Genomic DNA, 21,285 nt, shown 5'->3' with positions numbered 1-21,285 from the left:
AACGCACCGGAGCCCAATTAGCTTCGACAACGCTTGTGATTTTTACACAAGTTGAACGCTAAAGATGGACGTCTGTTCTCTGTGGTATGTGCTTCTCGTTCAGTAATAAGCTACTACTCAATGTTTACTTTGCGAAGCACAATCGAATTCCCTTAGAATTTTTGCAAAAATCCAGTTGCCTGGAAAAGATAGCCGAAGACTGTCCAATTTGATAGTATTTATAAGTTCTTCAGTTCTGCGCAGTTCTGTGTCGTAAGTGCCTCACTTATCGCAATGAACACCATTCTCAGCAGATAGCTAAGCTTTTACAGGATTGTCGCAAAGACAAATAATAAAGACGTGAATCGTGCGAAGAAAGTCTACAAAATTTGTGGCTCAAATCACAATTTCGAACGAGTGACTCTGGTCCCTTCAGATTTGACCGCTCTCACCACTAGATGGCGCTCAAGTTTGATGTTTCTGTTGAGAGTATACCACAGACTAACAGACATAACACTATGAGGGAATTCCCTCAAAAAACATCGATCCGACAATTTTCCCAGAACACTAGCTCCACCTTTTATTCACAATCTCAAACACTTATTTACTGGTGGGTTACCCCTCAGGTTTGGGAACAATTTTTCACTAGTGGTCTATCCCCCATATGCTTGTTCATATGTCAGTGGCGCCATAATTTCAAATGTGGCCACAGTCCCAATTACAAATATATTTAAAATGACCGTTAAAGCGGGCGAAGCTTTGTTTTTGAGTGTTATGTCTGTTAGTCTGTGAGTATACTGTGAAAAGGAAAATCATCAACGCATGCCTAGATACAGGTAAATGCATCTAAACAAAGTGTTATCTCCAAGAATACCGCTGTCAGCAGAGAACGCTGACAAAATTTTCGCCAGACATGTTTGGTTTTCGTAAGTGATATTTTGTTGGTGCATCGTATCCTTTTTTCCTTCCTGTTCTAAAATTTTCGTTATTTTTCAGCTAACGAGTCTAATCGTATTGATTGTATAGTTAGTGCCAGCTGCTAAGAGAAAATCGACCAGTTCCACAAATTCTACGAGGTTAAGCAAATACCTGCACCAGATGTGATACTGGAAATCAAACGAACACGAACCACGTGGGTAGTGCGATGTTCCTGCCAGAAGTTGAATATGGCGGTGTATAGTCGAAACGATTCCAAACCATTTAGTGGGTCAATTTTTACAATTTCTTTATTCCTTTGTAGAAAACGAAGACTTCCGAGTTTTAACGAAAGGCTAAGATTAAAACTGCTGATCTGGTGACCAAACCCGAATACAGCCTGTGGCATCCTGCGTACAAGCCGGTATACCTTAGTCAGCAAAGCGCCGATTGGGCTCTATAGATGGCTCATTTCAATGTTCATGATCATACCTTGAGGTAAAGGTAGAGTAAATACTTCTTTAGACATATTTTTTATACATTTTAAATAGGTAGCATAGATAATAAAAAGTAATGAAATCTATTAAAACGACTTTATGTATACAAGTATAAGATTATTGTAAACACAATAAATTACTTCAATTAGGACTTTTCACACTTCGTACAAGGCGACTGTTATCACGATAAACTGACAATAGAGTACTCGGAGATTTTTCATGCACCATGGAGGATCCTCTGTGTCACCGGCATCACTAGTCAGTTTCGTTGTTCTATTTTGAACTCGTCACATTCAACCGGTTCCTACGCATTATCGTTCCTGATTTGGCTGTCGTTGTTGGACTATCGGCGAGTTAGTTGGTTCTCAAAATGGATCCGATAGGTCACGTTGGTCTCGATCATATCGTTGGTTTCGCTCTCGTTCAGGTCTAGCTTGGGCAGTTGTCAGATCCCGTAAGTAATTAATAATTTTGGAATTAGTTTTCTTCGGTCAATTTGAATTCATTGGTAAGCGATTCGACCGCTGCGACAAATCATCCCAATAGGTTACACTTTATCAGTGTCTCGATCATAATATAGAAAAATACGAATCTGTCAGGTCGAACTTGGACGTAGGGCAGACGTCGCATTTGTGCGAGTTGCACTCGTTCATCGCATTCAAGTTAACATTAATATTTATATATATCATTAATGGCGGTCAAATAACACTGTTGGAAATCATGTAATTGCTGGAGTTTCCTACAACGATACTGATTTATTACTTGATGATGTCAAAGTCTTCCGTTCGCTTATGTTGATTTCGTTTTTAAATCAGAGTTGCTCTAGGTTCGCTCGGAGCTGTCACTTTTGCATGGAAACTGTAAACATTAGAGTGAACCTAGGGCGACTCGATTCTAAAACCGAAAACAGCATTAGTGTAGCATTAGTGAAACCTTCTTTTGCATTCCACTCGTCCGTACTCCGTACGGGATCCAGCAGGCGCGACAGTATGCTGCGAAGTTCTTGTCAATTTAAATCCCCTAGCTTTACTATGTTCACTGTTTGACTGAAAATAAAAGAAAACTGTCATTCGAAATACATCACTTAGGGATTTATTAATTTATGTATGGAGAAGTTTTTTCTGTAATTTTTTATGCAGATACCATAAAATATTCCATGTGACCTTCCGAACCAAAAATGGATTTATTTCAACCCGAAGGGGTAATGCGATTGTGAATCGGTACACCGCTGGTAATCGAACTCGATCCAGTGCGTAGTTCTGCATTGTGCTGGTGGAATATTATTCGACTTTCCTCTATGATACTCATTCCCATATTTGACTGTTCCTCAGTGTCGTAATATTCTCCGCTTCAGCAACGGTGGCCAACAAGGCGGGCTTCAAGGTGGTTCCAATTAGAGGCTGTTGTCGTTCTACGGAGTACCTTATGTTCCACTGTTCACTTTTTAGTAACAAATTTTCAGATCATTTGCTGCGTCTGTTCAGTACTACCCGCAGTTTAGGAATACTTTTAAATTGAGATTTTTCCACGACTGTTGTTTTCGTCACCATTAAATTTTTTTAGTCCTTTGCTAAAAAGCTCTGCCCAACGCAAACCACTTTTTTATTATGGATTGTTTATTTCTAGTTCAGTTGTTTTTCCCATAGATACAATTTAGTTTGTTATTTTTTCCTTAGATACCATTCGTCGAAAGAAAAATGAGAGCCCGTGTTTTGATGTCAGTGAAACGTCATTATTCGATTTGACATTTCGAGGGACCGTGAGTTACTTATTGGCGAATCCATAATGAACCAAAAATTAATCGCTAGTGGCACGGCCCTGATTGTCGTCACTTCTTCCATCTGACACCACACAAGAACATGATTAAACATACAATTTTTTTATATAAACACAAAGATGTAATTCAGTTTGAGACTCCAACAGCTTTTCTGTGCTGCCTGAAGGCTTTTCACATTTTTTTGGGTCTGACCCTAATGAGAACAGTTTGGTTTAAATTCTAATATAATTCACACAATACTCACAATCATAGAATTGCGACCTGGATTAAAATTCGCATCTTCGTCAAATTAACCATGTAACATTTTTCAAATTTGAATCTTAGGAAAGTATCTTTATACCGTGAGATTTAACCAATTTTCAAAGTATTACACACCAAAAAAATCTGAATTTTATCGTTGACGTAATTGAAAACATGACACAATTCAACAAACCGTAATTTACGAAATGACGGAACATTACCGTGTTCCATCTAATTTTACATGAAACATATACTTTACATGCGCAATGACATAAAATTACACTTCCTACCATTCAGAACAAACGCTGTATGTGGAGTAAAATTACATGGTTTACGAAATTAAACGTCATGTAAAATTAAAATCAAACGTAAAACTAAGTCATTTTTGATGCTCGTATATGTCAGGGTCAGGAGACGTAAATTTACACTATTTTTTCTAGGTGTGTATATAACATGGGGTCTACTATTAATATTAGATTCAAACTCAACCGATCTTGTCCGATTCGGAAATTCCAATCGATTTGAAAATACTGTGATTTTAAACAATTTGAGGCGGATCGAAATGTTGTTGGCCAGTTATTATGATTGGAAAACTATATGGCTACGAAAGTTGCACACGTTTTCCATCCCCGGTTTTTGAATGATGTCTATAAACAAATTCATTCACACCGATCACTCGAAACCTTTCATTCTAAACTTTTTTTTGATTTGTTTGTATCAAGAAACACTAAAAACCTCTGATTATCAAGAGTGATGCTTCTATCAGAGTGCTATGGCCTGCTCAATTGTTCAATAGCCCATAGCACAGGGAAGATAGACAAAGATAGTCTACATTTATGTGATTTTATCAGCTTTCAATAATAATGCAATATAACGAAAATATCTACAAATTTCATTTTCACTGCTAACTGAAAATGTCCCTGGCAGCACTGCTCCAGCGGAATCCTTTCAGACTAATATCAATAACTGCAGTGCTGTAGATAATACAACTGTAAGCGCATAAATGAATAGTTATAGTCCTAGTTACTAGCCTTATCTATTTTTGTGAACAAATCTTGCCTGCAACAAACACCAATAGTTACTCCGCCAGAAAGGTGATCCGTGTTACTAAATTTCATGCAATCCGCATTCCAATTTTTAGTTCCAAGAAATTTAATAAACTTAACAGCATTTCAGTGAAAATTTCGTTTGGTAAACTGTTTTTAAAATTTCGATTTATCTATTGACATCAAAAATGTCTTACTCCACTATCTGGGGCTAGGTGTCATTCTAAAATCTAAACTATCTCCCATGTAACGAAACTATGTAAGGTTTGCACGCTTATAACTCCGATATTACTAGATGGATTTTAATCATTCATACACCAACCGATTCAGAAACACCTAACTTAAATATTGGTAATAATTTAATATCTCCTTAATAAAAGTAGACTTTTGGAAATTGGTAAAATTAAAAAGTTCACGAAAAACCGGAAAATTACCATTCGTGAGGCAGATTTCTCAGACACAGCCGTCAAGAGAGGGCAGCTTAGTTGCTCAATGAAACACGAAAAGTCATAAATAGAAGCAACCATAGTTGGAACCTGTGTACATTTTTCGCGACATGTCAAGCCACCCGTACATTCACGCTCTGCTGAAAATGTCTCATGTCTCAAACAGGTTAGCTTCCAAGCCTCGATGGTTGGTCTCGTGACATGTCATGGAATTTAAATGCGTCATCGGTCTTAAGACTGGTCATGAGGATAATTTACCTGTCGCGCGTAAGGCGATACCAGTCACACAGTTTACGAACCTGTACAAAGATGAACATTTTGTTATGGTTTGCTTGTTTGACCTGTATCTTATTCTTGATCGTTTAAGTACCGTGCAGTGGCAGATAAACGGAATGGTAGACGCTATATAAATTGAATTATTTTGAACTTTTTCAACTTTTTGATAGTAAATGTAGCGAGTTACGAGGAGTTAAAAATCAATAGTTTTAGACATTTTAAACGCACACTGGGAAGTAAATGCGTCAAAATTGAAAATTTTTCATCTTTTCACAGATAAATATTGTTCGTTATTGCAAGCTACGAGGAGTTGAAAATCAATAGTTTTAGACATTTTAAACGCACACTGGGAAGTAAATGCGTCAAAATCCAAAAATTTTCAACTTTTCACAGATAAACATTGTTTGTTATTGCGAGTTAAGAGGTGTTGAAAATCAATAATTTTAGACATTCTAAACGCACACTGGGAGGTAAATGCGTCAAAATTGGAAAATTTTCATCTCTTCACAGATAAATATTGTTTGTTATTGCGAGTTACGAGGTGTTGAAAATCAATAATTTTAGACATTTTAAACGCACACTGGGAGGTAAATGCGTCAAAATTGAAAAATTTTCATCTCTTCATAGATGAATATTGTTTGTTATTGCGAGTTAAGAGGTATTGAAAATCAATAGTTTTAGACATTTTAAACGCACAAGGGGATGTAAATGCGTCAAAATTGAAATTTTTTCATCTTTTAACAGATAAATATTGTTCGTTATTGCAAGCTACGAGGAGTTAAAAATCAATAGTTTTAGACATTTTAAACGCACACTGGGAAGTAAATGCGTCAAAATCGAAAAATTTTTAACTTTTCACAGATAAACATTGTTTGTTATTGCGAGTTAAGAGGTGTTGAAAATCAATAGTTTTAGACATTTTAAACGCACACTGGGAAGTAAATGCGTCAAAATTTGAAAATTTTCATCTCTTCACAGATAAATATTGTTTGTTATTGCGAGTTAAGAGGTGTTGAAAATCAATCGTTTTATACATTTTAAACGCACAAGGGGAAGTAAATGCGTCAAAATCGAAAAATTTTCATCTTTTCACAGATAAATATTGTTCGTTATTGCAAGCTACGAGGAGTTGAAAATCAATTGTTTTAGACATTTTAAACGCACACTGGGAAGTAAATGCATCAAAATCGAAAATTTTCCAACTTTTCACAGGTCAATATTTTTTGTTATTGCGAGTTACGAGGTTTTGGAAATCAATAGTTTTAGACATTTTAAACGTACACTGGGAAGTAAATGCGTCAAAATCGTAAAATTTTCAATTTTTCACAGATAAACATGGTTTGTTATTGCGAGTTAAGAGGTGTTGAAAATCAATAGTTTTAGATATTTTAAACGCACACTGGGAAGTAAATGCGTCAAAATTTGAAAATTTTCATCTCTTCACAGATAAATATTGTTTGTTATTGCGAGTTCAGAGGTGTTGAAAATCAGTCGTTTTAGACATTTTAAACGCACAAGGGGAAGTAAATGCGTCAAAATTGAAAAATTTTCATCTTTCACAGGTAAATATTGTTCGTTAGTGCAAGCTACGAGGAGTTGAAAATCAATTGTTTTAGACATTTTAAACGCACACTGGGAAATAAATGCGTCAAAATCGAAAATTTTACAACTTTTCACAGATAAATATTGCTTGTTATTGCGAGTTACGAGGATTTGAAAATCAATAGTTTTAGACATTTTAAACGCACACTTGAAAGTAAATGCGTCATAATGGAAAAAATCTACTTTCACACAATTTTTTTTTGTTATTGCTAGTTACGTGAAGTTGAAAAACGATAGTTTTGGACTTTTTAGACACACATTAGTAAGTAAATGCGTCAAAATGGAGTAAGATTCCGTTTTGGCACGTTCCGTTGTTGGCATGCTCCCATTTTGGCACACTCCGTTTTTGTCAACATTCTTGTTGTACATAATAAATCTTTTAAAAATGTGCAATAGATATTTTTTGTATCAATTGACATTGCATTTGACTTTATTTCCAAACATGGGAGTCATATTAATCCTCAAAAGCCCAAATCATTTTTTTTTAATTTTGTTAAAATTGTCTTACAGTTTCAATACTTTACTGTGATAATTTTGTGATGTTTTTCGCAATGTTGTTTTAAAAAAGCGTTATGCATTTAAAGGTTAAGGTGAAAATATGCGGAAGCCACGTTGCTAGGCACCGACTCGCTTGTTTACATTAGGAAAAACTCAAATCTGAAGTGAAAATTCAAACGCACAAATGAGAGTTTCCGAACATTTTTCTTTGGTCATCTGCACATTGGCAGAAAATTTGAAGTTTTGTTAGTAAACGATTAAAGTTTCGCAAGTGTTTTTGCAGTGGTGTGTGAGAAAAGTGCATTTGAAAAAGTGCAATGAAAACGAGAAGTGTTTCGAAAAGAAACCCCAAGTGAAGAGGGGCGATATTTTCGCACAAAATAGGAGCTACAGATGGCATTCCGTCAAAAACTCGGATTGATTGTATAGGAAAATATTCTAGCTTCCTTAAGTAGCAGTTTCGTGGCACACCAGCAAGGTTAGTGTGTTGAAAAACTTATTTTTATATTTGCTCATGTCAGATACTAGGTTAGGCAGGGGAGAGGGGTGTGTGTGGCGCACCAGCTATGTTGTGGCTCGCATGTATAATGTCCTTAACTATGTTTTACACTATATGTGTCGTATTTAATGATAACAATAAGTATAGAAATGTATTGTTTATGTATAATACAAGTGGTAGCAGTGTAACTAGTGTTAGACGGAATCAATTTTTATAGTCGAATGCAGATGAATGCGCTACACCGCATAATACAACGTCGCTACAAAACTTGGCACTAAATTTGCAATACATATCGAAAGCCCGTATTTAGGAATACAAAACTGATAGCTCCCAAATAGTTTACGATGTCTTTTTGAAAATGCATTTTCAGATATAGTGCACTTTATAATCGTAAATGTTGATTTTGCAAACCTCCCTAGGTGCCAAAATTTTCGGGTAAAAAGAAATAATAAATTAACACCAAACATGAATTCAGCGACGTAAAATTACCCCAATGTGAAGTTTTTATCAAATTCGGATCCCTTTTGAGGTTTTGACCGACTTTTTTATGGAAGGTGATCACTGTGTGAAGACTGAATTTGATAAACATATGAATAAAATTGAATTTTCTTATTTTTTCCTTTCATCTAATTCCATTTCACACATGGTTAAAAATCCTTGAAACATTTTTGAAGTCGTAAATTTAAAAATAAGGTTCAATTTTTGGCACGGTTCCGGTTTTGGCAACAGCAAAAAATAAAATTGTTGCCAAAAACGGAATCCTACTGTACTAGGATATGAAAATCACTAGTTTTGAACATTTTAAACGCACATGGGGAAGTAAATGCGTCAAAATCGCGAAATTGACTTTTTACAGATGAATGTTGCTTGTTTTTCCGAGTTATTAGGACTTGAAAATCAAAGGTTTTGAACATTTGAAATGCACAACGGGAAGTAATTTCGACAAAATGGAAATTTAAAAATGCGTTTAAAATTAGAGGTGTGCCCAGCGCCGCCACGCCGACGGTTGCAGGTAAAAATAGTAAACAACTCGTAATAACAAACAATGTTTATCTGCGAAAAGTTGAAAAATTTTCGATTTCGATGCAATTTACTTCCCAATGTGCGTTTAACATGTCTAAAACTATTGATTTTCAACACCTCGTAACTCGCAATAACAAACAATGTTTATCTGTGAAAAGTTGAATTTTTTTCGATTTGGACGCATTTACTTCCCAGTGTGCGTTTAAAATGTCTAAAACTATTGATTTTCAACATCTCTTAACTCGCAATAACAAACAATGTTTATCTGTGAAAAGTTGAATTGTTTTCGATTTTGACGCATTTACTTCCTAATGTGCGTTTAAAATGTCTAAAACTATTGATTTTCAACACCTCTTAACACGCAATAACAAACAATGTTTATCTGTGAAAAGTTGAATTTTTTTTCGATTTTGACGAATTTATTTCCTAATGTGCGTTTAAAATGTCTAAAACCATGTTTATCTGTGAAAAGTTGATTTTTTCGATTTTGACGCATTTAGTTCCTAATGCGCGTTTAAAATGTCTAAAACTATTGATTTTCAACACCTCTTAACTCGCAATAACAAACCATGTATATCTGTGAAAAGTTGATTTTTTCGATTTTGACGCATTTACTTCCTAATGTGCGTTTAAAATGTCTAAAACAATTGATTTTAAACACCTCTTAACTCGCAATAACAAACAATGTTTATCTGTGAAAAGATGAATTTTTTTCGATTTTGACGCATTTACTGCCTAGTGTGCGTTTAAAATGTCTAAAACAATTGATTTTAAACATCTCTTAACTCGCAATAACAAGCAATGTTTATCTGTGAAAAGTTGAATTTTTTTCGATTTTGACGCATTTACTTCCCAGTGTGCGTTTAAAATGTCTAAAACTATTGATTTTCAACACCTCTTAACTCGCAATAACAAACAATGTTTATCTGTGAAAAGATGAATTTTTTTTTCGATTTTGACGCATTTACTTCCCAGTGTGCGTTTAAAATGTCTAAAACCATTCATTTTCAACACCTTTTAACTCGCAATAACAAACCATGTTTATCTGTGAAAAGTTGATTTTTTCGATTTTGACGCATTTACTTCCTAATGTGCGTTTAAAATGTCTAAAACTATTGATTTTCAACACCTCTTAACTCGCAATAACAAACAATGTTTATCTGTGAAAAGTTGAATTTTTTTCGATTTTGACGCATTTACTGCCTAGTGTGCGTTTAAAATGTCTAAAACAATTGATTTTAAACATCTCTTAACTCGCAATAACAAACAATGTTTATCTGTGAAAAGTTGAAATTTTTTCGATTTTGACGCATTTACTTCCCAGTGTGCGTTTAAAATGTCTAAAACTATTGATTTTCAACACCTCTTAACTCGCAATAACAAACAATGTTTATCTGTGAAAAGATGATTTTTTTATTCGATTTTGACGCATTTACTTCCCAGTGTGCGTTTAAAATGTCTAAAACAATTGATTTTAAACACCTCTTAACTCGCAATAACAAACAATGTTTATCTGTGAAAAGATGAATTTTTTTTTCGATTTTGACGCATTTACTTTCCAGTGTGCGTTTAAAATGTCTAAAACTATTGATTTTCAACACCTCTTAACTCGCAATAACAAACAATGTTTATCTGTGAAAAGATGATTTTTTTTTCGATTTTCACGCATTTACTTCCCAGTGTGTGTTTAAAATGTCTAAAACTATTGATTTTCAACACCTCTTAACTCGCAATAACAAACAATGTTTATCTGTGAAAAGTTAAATTTTTTTCGATTTTGACGCATTTACTGCCTAGTGTGCGTTTAAAATGTCTAAAACAATTGATTTTAAACACCTCTTAACTCGCAATAACAAACAATGTTTATCTGTGAAAAGATGATTTTTTTTTTTCGATTTTGACGCATTTACTTCCCAGTGTGCGTTTAAAATGTCTAAAACTATTGTTTTTCAACACCTCTTAACTCGCAATAACAAACAATGTTTATCTGTGAAAAGTTAAATTTTTTTCGATTTTGACGCATTTACAGCCTAGTGTGCGTTTAAAATGTCTAAAACAATTGATTTTAAACACCTCTTAACTCGCAATAACAAACAATGTTTATCTGTGAAAAGATGATTTTTTTTTTTCGATTTTGACGCATTTACTTCCCAGTGTGCGTTTAAAATGTCTAAAACTATTGTTTTTCAACACCTCTAAACCGCAATAACAAACAATATTTATTTGTGAAATGTTGAAAGAAAAACAATTATCTCATTTTCTATATTTCCAATTATCCACCAAAGTACGGTATCCAATATTTTACCCATTTTAAATACCGGTTCATTGTCGACATGTCACATAACAACCAAACCTGTTTTTCTATTGTCGCGACCGTTCGCAAACGAACATACATGTCACAGTTCAGTAAATGTACAGCCGCTTGACAAACCAGTTTTGTTTTGAAACATGTACAAATTTTATGACATGTCACGGGGAAAATGTATCGTGTCATAGTACACGCGCTTGTGTCACATGTCGCAAGAATCCGCAACTTGTACATGTCACGAGCAAACATGCGACCAGTCACCAGATGACTGGTCATAACCATGACATTTTCCAGCTATGGAAGCAACGCATGTTCGTTTAAATCGTTTATCCCATACGAGCAACATCGTCTCCGGGCGATGCAATAAGCGCTATCGATTTTCGGCAACGTTGGCATTTGCACACACTCGCACCTAAGTGACTAAACCATATACGGTTAGTTTATAAATAGAGGTGACGCGTACTCGTTTGAATCAGTTTTTGTTCTTATGTCGAACGGGTAAGATCATCCCAACAAACATTAGGAGCTGAACTATAAGACTACGTGTTGATTTAAAGCAGATTAAAGGTTATGTAAGCTGAATAAAACTTTCGCTGAACTATTTAAAAATTAACAGTTTATTCAGCTTATTTAAAATCCAGTATTCGCCAGTTCCAACTAGGCTGAACTATACTGCTAATAAAGGTAATAGCGACAATATTAAAGCTTTTATTCAACCATCTTAATTAGACTGAATTGCGAGTTGAATAAACGATACTGTTACCAATAGTACTACCTTTAATCATTAAGCTGCACTACATGTCTTCAAAAGGTTCTTTCTACCTTTACATTTGCTGTTATACCACCTTTGACTTTTAGCTGAATTATGTGTTTAACAAAGGTAATTGTAACTACTACAAAAATTGGCGCGATTAGCAAATCATGAGGAATGGCAACCGACCTGGGTTCGAGTCCCAATATACACACAATATTTTTTTACTATTAAGTGAAGGATTTTTTTATTATTTCGGTATATTCCAATTGAGATGTTTTGCATTTATTACAGTTAAGGAGCAATAGATCAATAAATGAATAAAGAAATAGAGAAAGTTTATTTAGTTTTTTTATATCTACTGAACAAAAGAGAAACTTTTTTTCCAATGTTGCTATAAATTTTTGACACCAGCATTGTTACCATGATTTTTTTCTATCCATCGACTTGCAAACAAAGGTACAATGAAATGATTATTCACGCTGGCGAACTTAATGGATATAAATAAATAAACTATTGAATTCGAACAGCGACTTCCGCTTACCAAAAAAATGACAATGGAAAGAAAATCATTTGGCAGGGAGTGGTAAAGAAATTGAGGAGATGGCCACCTTAGAATTATAAACGACTTCAATCCATCATTCCGTTACCACCACTTTCATATAACACCCATTTTTACTTATCTAAATGTTTTGTGACAACCATAAATCCTCACCTTGGAAACAAAAATGACTATAATCATCATTTTTGAAATAAATTATCTAATTTAAAATTCCCGAATGTTCTAAAAATTAATAATTAAAAAAATTGAAATAAAAAAATTATCGTAGGTTGGGATTCGAACCCAAGCCAACTAGGTTCACTCAAATCTATAGTAGGCTACTGTAGCCTTTGTACAGACTCTATTCAGCAGCCTAGACTTGTCGGTACATCGGTGAAATGTTTAGCATTCTATGTATGCAAGATTGGTGCAGACAGTAAGGTAAGTGCTTAGTATTCAACAGGTTGCTGGTTCGGATCCAGGTACGTGATATGATATCCAACAAGGTAATACAATTTTTCTCTAACTGAAACGTAGCACTAATAAAAGAATATGGCTTCCAAAGAGATTGATGGCGTGTGTAATTTGAAATAAATGTCTTTTTTAACAATTTTCCTATGATAATTTTCTCAGCTGAATAGCGGTAACGAAAAGGTTTATTGATAAAGCTGAACTGTGGTTTTCTTCAGGCTGTATACGTGCTGAAGAATTGTTCTTTCATGTGTCTTAATCAGACAAGCTGAATAAATTCTCCAAATCCCGGATGTTTAAGGGTGGAATAAACGATATATGATTACACGTATACTTCCAATGTTCAGCTAGAGCTGAATAAAGCAACTGTTAAAACGTTTATAAAACCACGAAATGTTTGTTGGGATGGCTGCAGCGTCTAGGCACTACACTAAGCGGTAGACGCTATGCATTTTCGGCAGCGGTGGCCGTGTGCGGATTTTTCGGGTACCAGCACGGTGCCACAGAATGATTTGCAAAGTGGGTGGGTGGGGTGGTTTGGATTTAATTAAATACGGTGTGAGCTGCTTAAGAGTGTTGCGTTTGAAAAAAATATATTTATTTTTATGCATGCGTGTGCGTTGTAACTTGTTAATCCATGTTTACGGCGCTTTGTAGCTGCGTAGGGTAAAGAGCCTATTGGTTTTCATGTTTCATATTTCGGTTATATGTTTTTTATGAGTAAGGCATCTGACAACGTGCTTCTGTAGTTATTGCACTGTTCAGCAGCGTAGTATTTTATATAGGAGAGTACACTCAGGTTTTTTTACGCAGATTTTTAAATTTACGCGGTTTTCATTAACGCGTTTTCTTTTAAATTTACGCGGTTTTCATTCACACGGCCTGTATCTCCTGCGTGAAAAATCTGAGTGTAATTGCATCGGAAACAATCACATTCCCAGCAGAACTTTTTTTTTCTAATTTCAAACACTTTTGTTTCGTACTGCACACAACGGAAAATTTGAAAACAGAACTTACCGTCCCAGCAGCAGTTTAAGCGGGTGTTCTTTTTCGATTCAAATTCAAGCCATGTCTTAAGCGTTACTGGACTTAAAATTGTTTTCCCAGTTTATCCAGTCAGAATATCTGTCCTACCCTATGTATTTAAAACACAGTTCTAATTGCGTTTTAAAGTATACAACAAATGGAACGGTTGGGTATACTAATTTAAATTTTAAAATAAATCTGTTTTAAATTATGAAACAAACCGCTGTACTGAAGATATAATTATGTCAGTCCTATTACCACATAAAACACCTATATAACATAAAACGCTGCAGCATTGGTTTAATAATACAATGTTTACACTACAGAGTTATAACACGTTTTAATAATTAGCAACAAGAAAAATGTCACCAAGATAGCATAAAAAACCGTTTTAACTGGTAGTGCGAACGTTGCATAACAATGTAATTTATCAAATAATTTCATTTTTTCCACCACTAATCGATCAAGAAATACTTAAACTTAAGATTGTTTACTTAAGTTCATTAGTACATTATTGAAAATTTAAATGGAAAATGAAATTTCATATTTCATGGAGAATCTGTATATTTCCGTTGGCGGGCGTGGGCTTCCTCATCACAGCTCTCAATATGGAACTTTTCTTTTGAATACATTTTCTGGACAGACCAGCCTATTTGTACTAGATGGATCAGCCAAATAATGCCAATCACCTAGTGAGATACTTGATTAATTAATAGATTACCGTTAAAAAACCTTCAATAAATTATGTTTTGATGCGCAGGATATATAGCAAATTGTAACATATGAAAACAGGCGAGTGAACAAGAACGTGAGTCGATATGTGTGATAGATAAAATTCATTTGCACGCTCTTGAAAAAAGCTACATTTTTAATGTCACCGTGGTCGTGTCCTGTACACAACCCTTTAATTTTATATTGTATTATATTGTAATTAGTTGATATATATGATTCCCTTTCTATCTGTTCATTCCCACCTAATTTCATGCACACAAAAAGGTATGAACTTTATGCGCCGGACTCGTATGCCCTAGCACGAATGCGTTTTTGTTTGATCCCGAAACTGAGTCAGGTTTCAACCGAAACTGTTATCACTTCATTTATTTAGACATCAATTTGAGTTATAACCTGGGCCAGCTTCGCCGCAAGCCAAAACCACCTAAACGTGGATAATCATATGATTGATGCAAAAAATATTATCATTACAGTTAAAAACAAGAAAATTGATCAGCGACAATCGATATTTTGTCAATTCTATGTAAATGCATATCACCGAAAGTAGTGAGCTATATTCGCGCAATGATACGCTATAAAACGCACAACTTTCGAGATTATTTATTGGCATAGAAAAGAAAACAAATCTAAGTTTCCTCTCGAATGTAGCGCATGGAAGGAGCCGAATGCGCATGAACATTGAAAATTAAACTAAATCCAAACAAATCTAAACCAATAATGTACATTACCACACATCTTGTCTACATCGCAAGTACGGTATTTGTACATACAATGGTAGAGTTCAACTCGAGCAATTAACACGCAGCAAGGAAATGACTGCGAGTTGAACCTACACAGCAGAAATTGCCACTCCGTGCGGTGTCCAGGCGGACACTGACTCCTACCGATATTTTCAGGCCAGCCATATATTTCAATCGTTCAGTTTCAGGTTTGCGCACGAAGATTTGGATCATTTTTCCGAACGAACATGTTCGCTGCCGAATATGTTCGATGGCAGTCATTAACTCACTGCATCGGCAATGCGGAACGCATTAAAAAATTTTGCTATTTCCGATTCTGTCTCTCTTCGTAATCGCATACGGTGTGATGCGGAATGAGTTGTGTGGGTCTGTATCTTTTTAACGAGAGCGTAAACCCCCGACGATGTATAAGGAAACAAATTCATGTACGCTCATGGCGGTGAGCGAGTTTTCCGCACCTTGATTGCGTATTTTTTACTGAGTTTATTCGAAATGCGAACTGTCATTTCTCCAAAGCCCTTCAGGAATACACATACAGGATGTTTTAAAAGTGAACCATTTATGTGATCATTAAGTAAAAATATAAATATGGAAAAATCAACTTGGCAACTGAAGCAATGCGGGACACTTTCCGGGACGCCTGATGATACGGGACAGGTAGATAAAATCCGGGACAGTCCCGCCTGATCCGGGACAGTCCCGCCTGATCCGGGACGTCTGGTCTTGAAGATAGTCGATATTCATATTATTTGTAAGGTTATTTATCAATCCGCTTACTCTTTCCTTTATCAATTCTGTTTCATCAAATGATATTTCTTCAACATGAGCGGAATACAGTTGTTTTATCTGTGCTTTGTAAAAACTTAACAGTTGTCCATTTTGAATGGGGATTGAAAGAAGTCATTTCATCTAAACCGATTAGTTTGTTTAGCTTATCAGCACTTTTTCCTTTGGCACCCAAATGTAGCATTGCTAGCATAAAAAGCACCGAAAAAGGAGAAAATGCAACATTTCCAATTTTTGAATGAATTTGTTTTGATATAAGAGATTTGTAAGCATTTGAGCCTATTTTGTTACACAACTTGAAAAATTTTTCAAATTCACTGTCTTCGTACGCGTCATTGCTTGTATCCGGTGCAGCTGAATATCCCAACACATGTTTGATTTGAACATTGTCATATGGATCCTGGTAAATTTGAGGGGTGTTTGATTTTTTATCTGTTGTTTCGCATTCTCCCAGCTTTGCGAATACCTGAATAATTTGTTCCTCTTCAGACATTTTTGAATTTTCGGGATTCTTATCTCGTTCAAGATAGTTGAACATGTGAGGCTGAGTTATACTGTTTTCGATGTATGATGGTCGTTTTGATTCTGTTGGATGAAAGTTAAATACTGATGCAACTGTTGCTGTTTCGTTTACGTAATTGCCCATGTTCTTTTTTTTGACAGACAGTAACCCAAGCAAGTTTACAAGATTGGGATTTCCTATTGATTCTGCAAGTGTAAATGGATCCTTATTGTTAAGAATCATTTCAGCAATCGAAACAAGAGGTTTGGTGTGAGTTAGTACACCTTTGTCGGTTAGATTGCTAGACGGATTGGTTATCGTCGTATTATTATGAAACAAACCGCTGTACTGAAGATATAATTATGTCAGTCCTATTACCACATAAAACACCTATATAACATAAAACGCTGCAGCATTGGTTTAATAATACAATGTTTACACTACAGAGTTATAACACGTTTTAATAATTAGCAACAAGAAAAATGTCACCAAGATAGCATAAAAAACCGTTTTAACTGGTAGTGCGAACGTTGCATAACAATGTAATTTATCAAATAATTTCATTTTTTCCACCACTAATCGATCAAGAAATACTTAAACTTAAGATTGTTTACTTAAGTTCATTAGTACATTATTGAAAATTTAAATGGAAAATGAAATTTCATATTTCATGGAGAATCTGTATATTTCCGTTGGCGGGCGTGGGCTTCCTCATCACAGCTCTCAATATGGAACTTTTCTTTTGAATACATTTTCTGGACAGACCAGCCTATTTTTACTAGATGGATCAGCCAAATAATGCCAATCACCTAGTGAGATACTTGATTAATTAATAGATTACCGTTAAAAAACCTTCAATAAATTATGTTTTGATGCGCAGGATATATAGCAAATTGTAACATATGAAAACAGGCGAGTGAACAAGAACGTGAGTCGATATGTGTGATAGATAAAATTCATTTGCACGCTCTTGAAAAAAGCTACATTTTTAATGTCACCGTGGTCGCGTCCTGTACACAACCCTTTAATTTTATATTGTATTATATTGTTATTAGTTGATATATATGATTCCCTTTCTATCTGTTCATTCACACCTAATTTCATGCACACAAAAAGGTATGAACTTTATGCGCCGGACTCGTATGCCCTAGCATGAATGCGTTTTTGTTTGATCCCGAAACTGAGTCAGGTTTCAACCGAAACTGTTATCACTTCATTTATTTAGACATCAATTTGAGTTATAACCTGGGCCAGCTTCGCCGCAAGCCAAAACCACCTAAACGTGGATAATCATATGATTGAAGCAAAAGATATTATCATTACAGTTAAAAACAAGAAAATTGATCAGCGACAATCGATATTTTGTCAATTCTATGTAAATGCATATCACCGAAAGTAGTGAGCTATATTCGCGCAATGATACGCTATAAAACGCACAACTTTCGAGATTATTTATTGGCATAGAAAAGAAAACAAATCTAAGTTTCCTCTCGAATGTAGCGCATGGAAGGAGCCGAATGCGCATGAACATTGAAAATTAAACTAAATCCAAACAAATCTAAACCAATGTACATTACCACACATCTTGTCTACATCGCAAGTACGGTATTTGTACATACAATGGTAGAGTTCAACTCTAGCAATTAACACGCAGCAAGGAAATGACTGCGAGTTGAACCTACACAGCAGAAATTGCCACTCCGTGCGGTGTCCAGGCGGACACTGACTCCTACCGATATTTTCAGGCCAGCAATATATTTCAATCGTTCAGTTTCAGGTTTGCGCACGAAGATTTGGATCATTTTTCCGAACGAACATGTTCGCTGCCGAATATGTTCGATGGCAGTCATTAACTCACTGCATCGGCAATGCGGAACGCATTAAAAAATTTTGCTATTTCCGATTCTCTCTCTCTTCGTAATCGCATACGGTGTGATGCGGAATGAGTTGTGTGGGTCTGTATCTTTTTAACGAGAGCGTAAACCCCCGACGATGTATAAGGAAACAAATTCATGTACGCTCATGGCGGTGAGCAAGTTTTCCGCACCTTGATTGCGTATTTTTTACTGAGTTTATTCGAAATGCGAACTGTCATTTCTCCAAAGCCCTTCAGGAATACACATACAGGATGTTTTAAAAGTGAACCATTTATGTGATCATTAAGTAAAAATATAAATATGGAAAAATCAACTTGGCAACTGAAGCAATGCGGGACACTTTCCGGGACGCCTGATGATACGGGACAGGTAGATAAAATCCGGGACAGTCCCGCCTGATCCGGGACGTCTGGTCACTAACGGTTATATACCCTACAAAAAACGGTTTGACGCAAAATTGGATTAGAAAAATGTTCGCCTGTGGTTGCCATTTTCGGAGCCTTGACCATATGCAATTAAATATCACTTTCATGTGCGTTATCATGTTGAAAAGTAAAAGAAATGATTTCCGATGATCGCATACTTGTCACGTTTTCTATGGGATTTCCTATCTTTATGGGATTGACTTGCGATCATAGGCAGTATAGTAGTCGCGAAATTTAAAATAATTTCGTAATATTTTTTTCGGTCGGATATCAATAGAATGTACTTACCGTAAAAGCGTTTACAGAAATTACGATGAGTGGTGGTTTTGGTAGAAATTCAATATCTTGAAGATAGTCGATATTCATATTATTTGTAAGGTTATTTATCAATCCGCTTACTCTTTCCTTTATCAATTCTGTTTCATCAAATGATATTTCTTCAACATGAGCGGAATACAGTTGTTTTATCTGTGCTTTGTAAAAACTTAACAGTTGTCCATTTTGAATGGGGATTGAAAGAAGTCATTTCATCTAAACCGATTAGTTTGTTTAGCTTATCAGCACTTTTTCCTTTGGCACCCAAATGTAGCATTGCTAGCATAGAAAGCACCGAAAAAGGAGAAAATGCAACATTTCCAATTTTTGAATGAATTTGTTTTGATATAAGAGATTTGTAAGCATTTGAGCCTATTTTGTTACACAACTTGAAAAAATTTTCAAATTCACTGTCTTCGTACGCGTCATTGCTTGTATCCGGTGCAGCTGAATATCCCAACACATGTTTGATTTGAACATTGTCATATGGATCCTGGTAAATTTGAGGGGTGTTTGATTTTTTATCTGTTGTTTCGCATTCTCCCAGCTTTGCGAATACCTGAATAATTTGTTCCTCTTCAGACATTTTTGAATTTTCGGGATTCTTATCTCGTTCAAGATAGTTGAACATGTGAGGCTGCGTTATACTGTTTTCGATGTATGATGGTCGTTTTGATTCTGTTGGATGAAAGTTAAATACTGATGCAACTGTTGCTGTTTCGTTTACATAATTGCCCATGTTCTTTTTTTTGACAGACAGTAACCCAAGCAAGTTTACAAGATTGGGATTTCCTATTGATTCTGCAAGTGTAAATGGATCCTTATTGTTAAGAATCATTTCAGCAATCGAAACAAGAGGTTTGGTGTGAGTTAGTACACCTTTGTCGGTTAGATTGCTAGACGGATTGGTTATCGTCGTATTATTATGAAACAAACCGCTGTACTGAAGATATAATTATGTCAGTCCTATTACCACATAAAACACCTATATAACATAAAACGCTGCAGCATTGGTTTAATAATACAATGTTTACACTACAGAGTTATAACACGTTTTAATAATTAGCAACAAGAAAAATGTCACCAAGATAGCATAAAAAACCGTTTTAACTGGTAGTGCGAACGTTGCATAAGAATGTAATTTATCAAATAATTTCATTTTTTCCACCACTAATCGATCAAGAAATACTTAAACTTAAGATTGTTTACTTAAGTTCATTAGTACATTATTGAAAATTTAAATGGAAAATGAAATTTCATATTTCATGGAGAATCTGTATATTTCCGTTGGCGGGCGTGGGCTTCCTCATCACAGCTCTCAATATGGAACTTTTCTTTTGAATACATTTTCTGGACAGACCAGCCTATTTTTACTAGATGGATCAGCCAAATAATGCCAATCACCTAGTGAGATACTTGATTAATTAATAGATTACCGTTAAAAAACCTTCAATAAATTATGTTTTGATGCGCAGGATATATAGCAAATTGTAACATATGAAAACAGGCGAGTGAACAAGAACGTGAGTCGATATGTGTGATAGATAAAATTCATTTGCACGCTCTTGAAAAAAGCTACATTTTTAATGTCACCGTGGTCGCGTCCTGTACACAACCCTTTAATTTTATATTGTATTATATTGTTATTAGTTGATATATATGATTCCCTTTCTATCTGTTCATTCACACCTAATTTCATGCACACAAAAAGGTATGAACTTTATGCGCCGGACTCGTATGCCCTAGCATGAATGCGTTTTTGTTTGATCCCGAAACTGAGTCAGGTTTCAACCGAAACTGTTATCACTTCATTTATTTAGACATCAATTTGAGTTATAACCTGGGCCAGCTTCGCCGCAAGCCAAAACCACCTAAACGTGGATAATCATATGATTGAAGCAAAAGATATTATCATTACAGTTAAAAACAAGAAAATTGATCAGCGACAATCGATATTTTGTCAATTCTATGTAAATGCATATCACCGAAAGTAGTGAGCTATATTCGCGCAAT

At 35.2% G+C, this 21,285-nt stretch overlaps 1 protein-coding gene and 1 long non-coding RNA gene across 2 annotated transcripts in view; both read right to left on the bottom strand.

Annotated features, from left to right (window-relative positions):
* LOC131687773 (leukocyte elastase inhibitor-like) overlaps positions 1–19,448 on the bottom strand; it is a 94,737-nt gene extending 75,289 nt beyond the window's left edge. The window contains exon 1 of the mRNA XM_058971866.1: positions 19,246–19,448. Coding sequence (XP_058827849.1) covers positions 19,246–19,323 — 78 coding nt within the window. The 5' untranslated portion in view covers positions 19,324–19,448. The remainder of the gene's footprint in view (positions 1–19,245) is intronic.
* Positions 1,558–3,056, bottom strand: LOC131692270 (uncharacterized). Its single transcript, XR_009305946.1, has 3 exons — positions 2,535–3,056; positions 2,325–2,437; positions 1,558–2,130 (listed from the first exon to the last, which is right to left on the bottom strand). It is a non-coding gene; the product is annotated as an uncharacterized LOC131692270 (long non-coding RNA).
* Positions 19,449–21,285: the final 1,837 nt, after the last annotated feature.

The sequence above is a fragment of the Topomyia yanbarensis genome, chromosome 3, assembly GCF_030247195.1.
Source record: "Topomyia yanbarensis strain Yona2022 chromosome 3, ASM3024719v1, whole genome shotgun sequence".
Lineage (NCBI taxonomy): Eukaryota > Metazoa > Arthropoda > Insecta > Diptera > Culicidae > Topomyia > Topomyia yanbarensis.
This window is presented reverse-complemented; position numbering and strand designations above follow the sequence as displayed.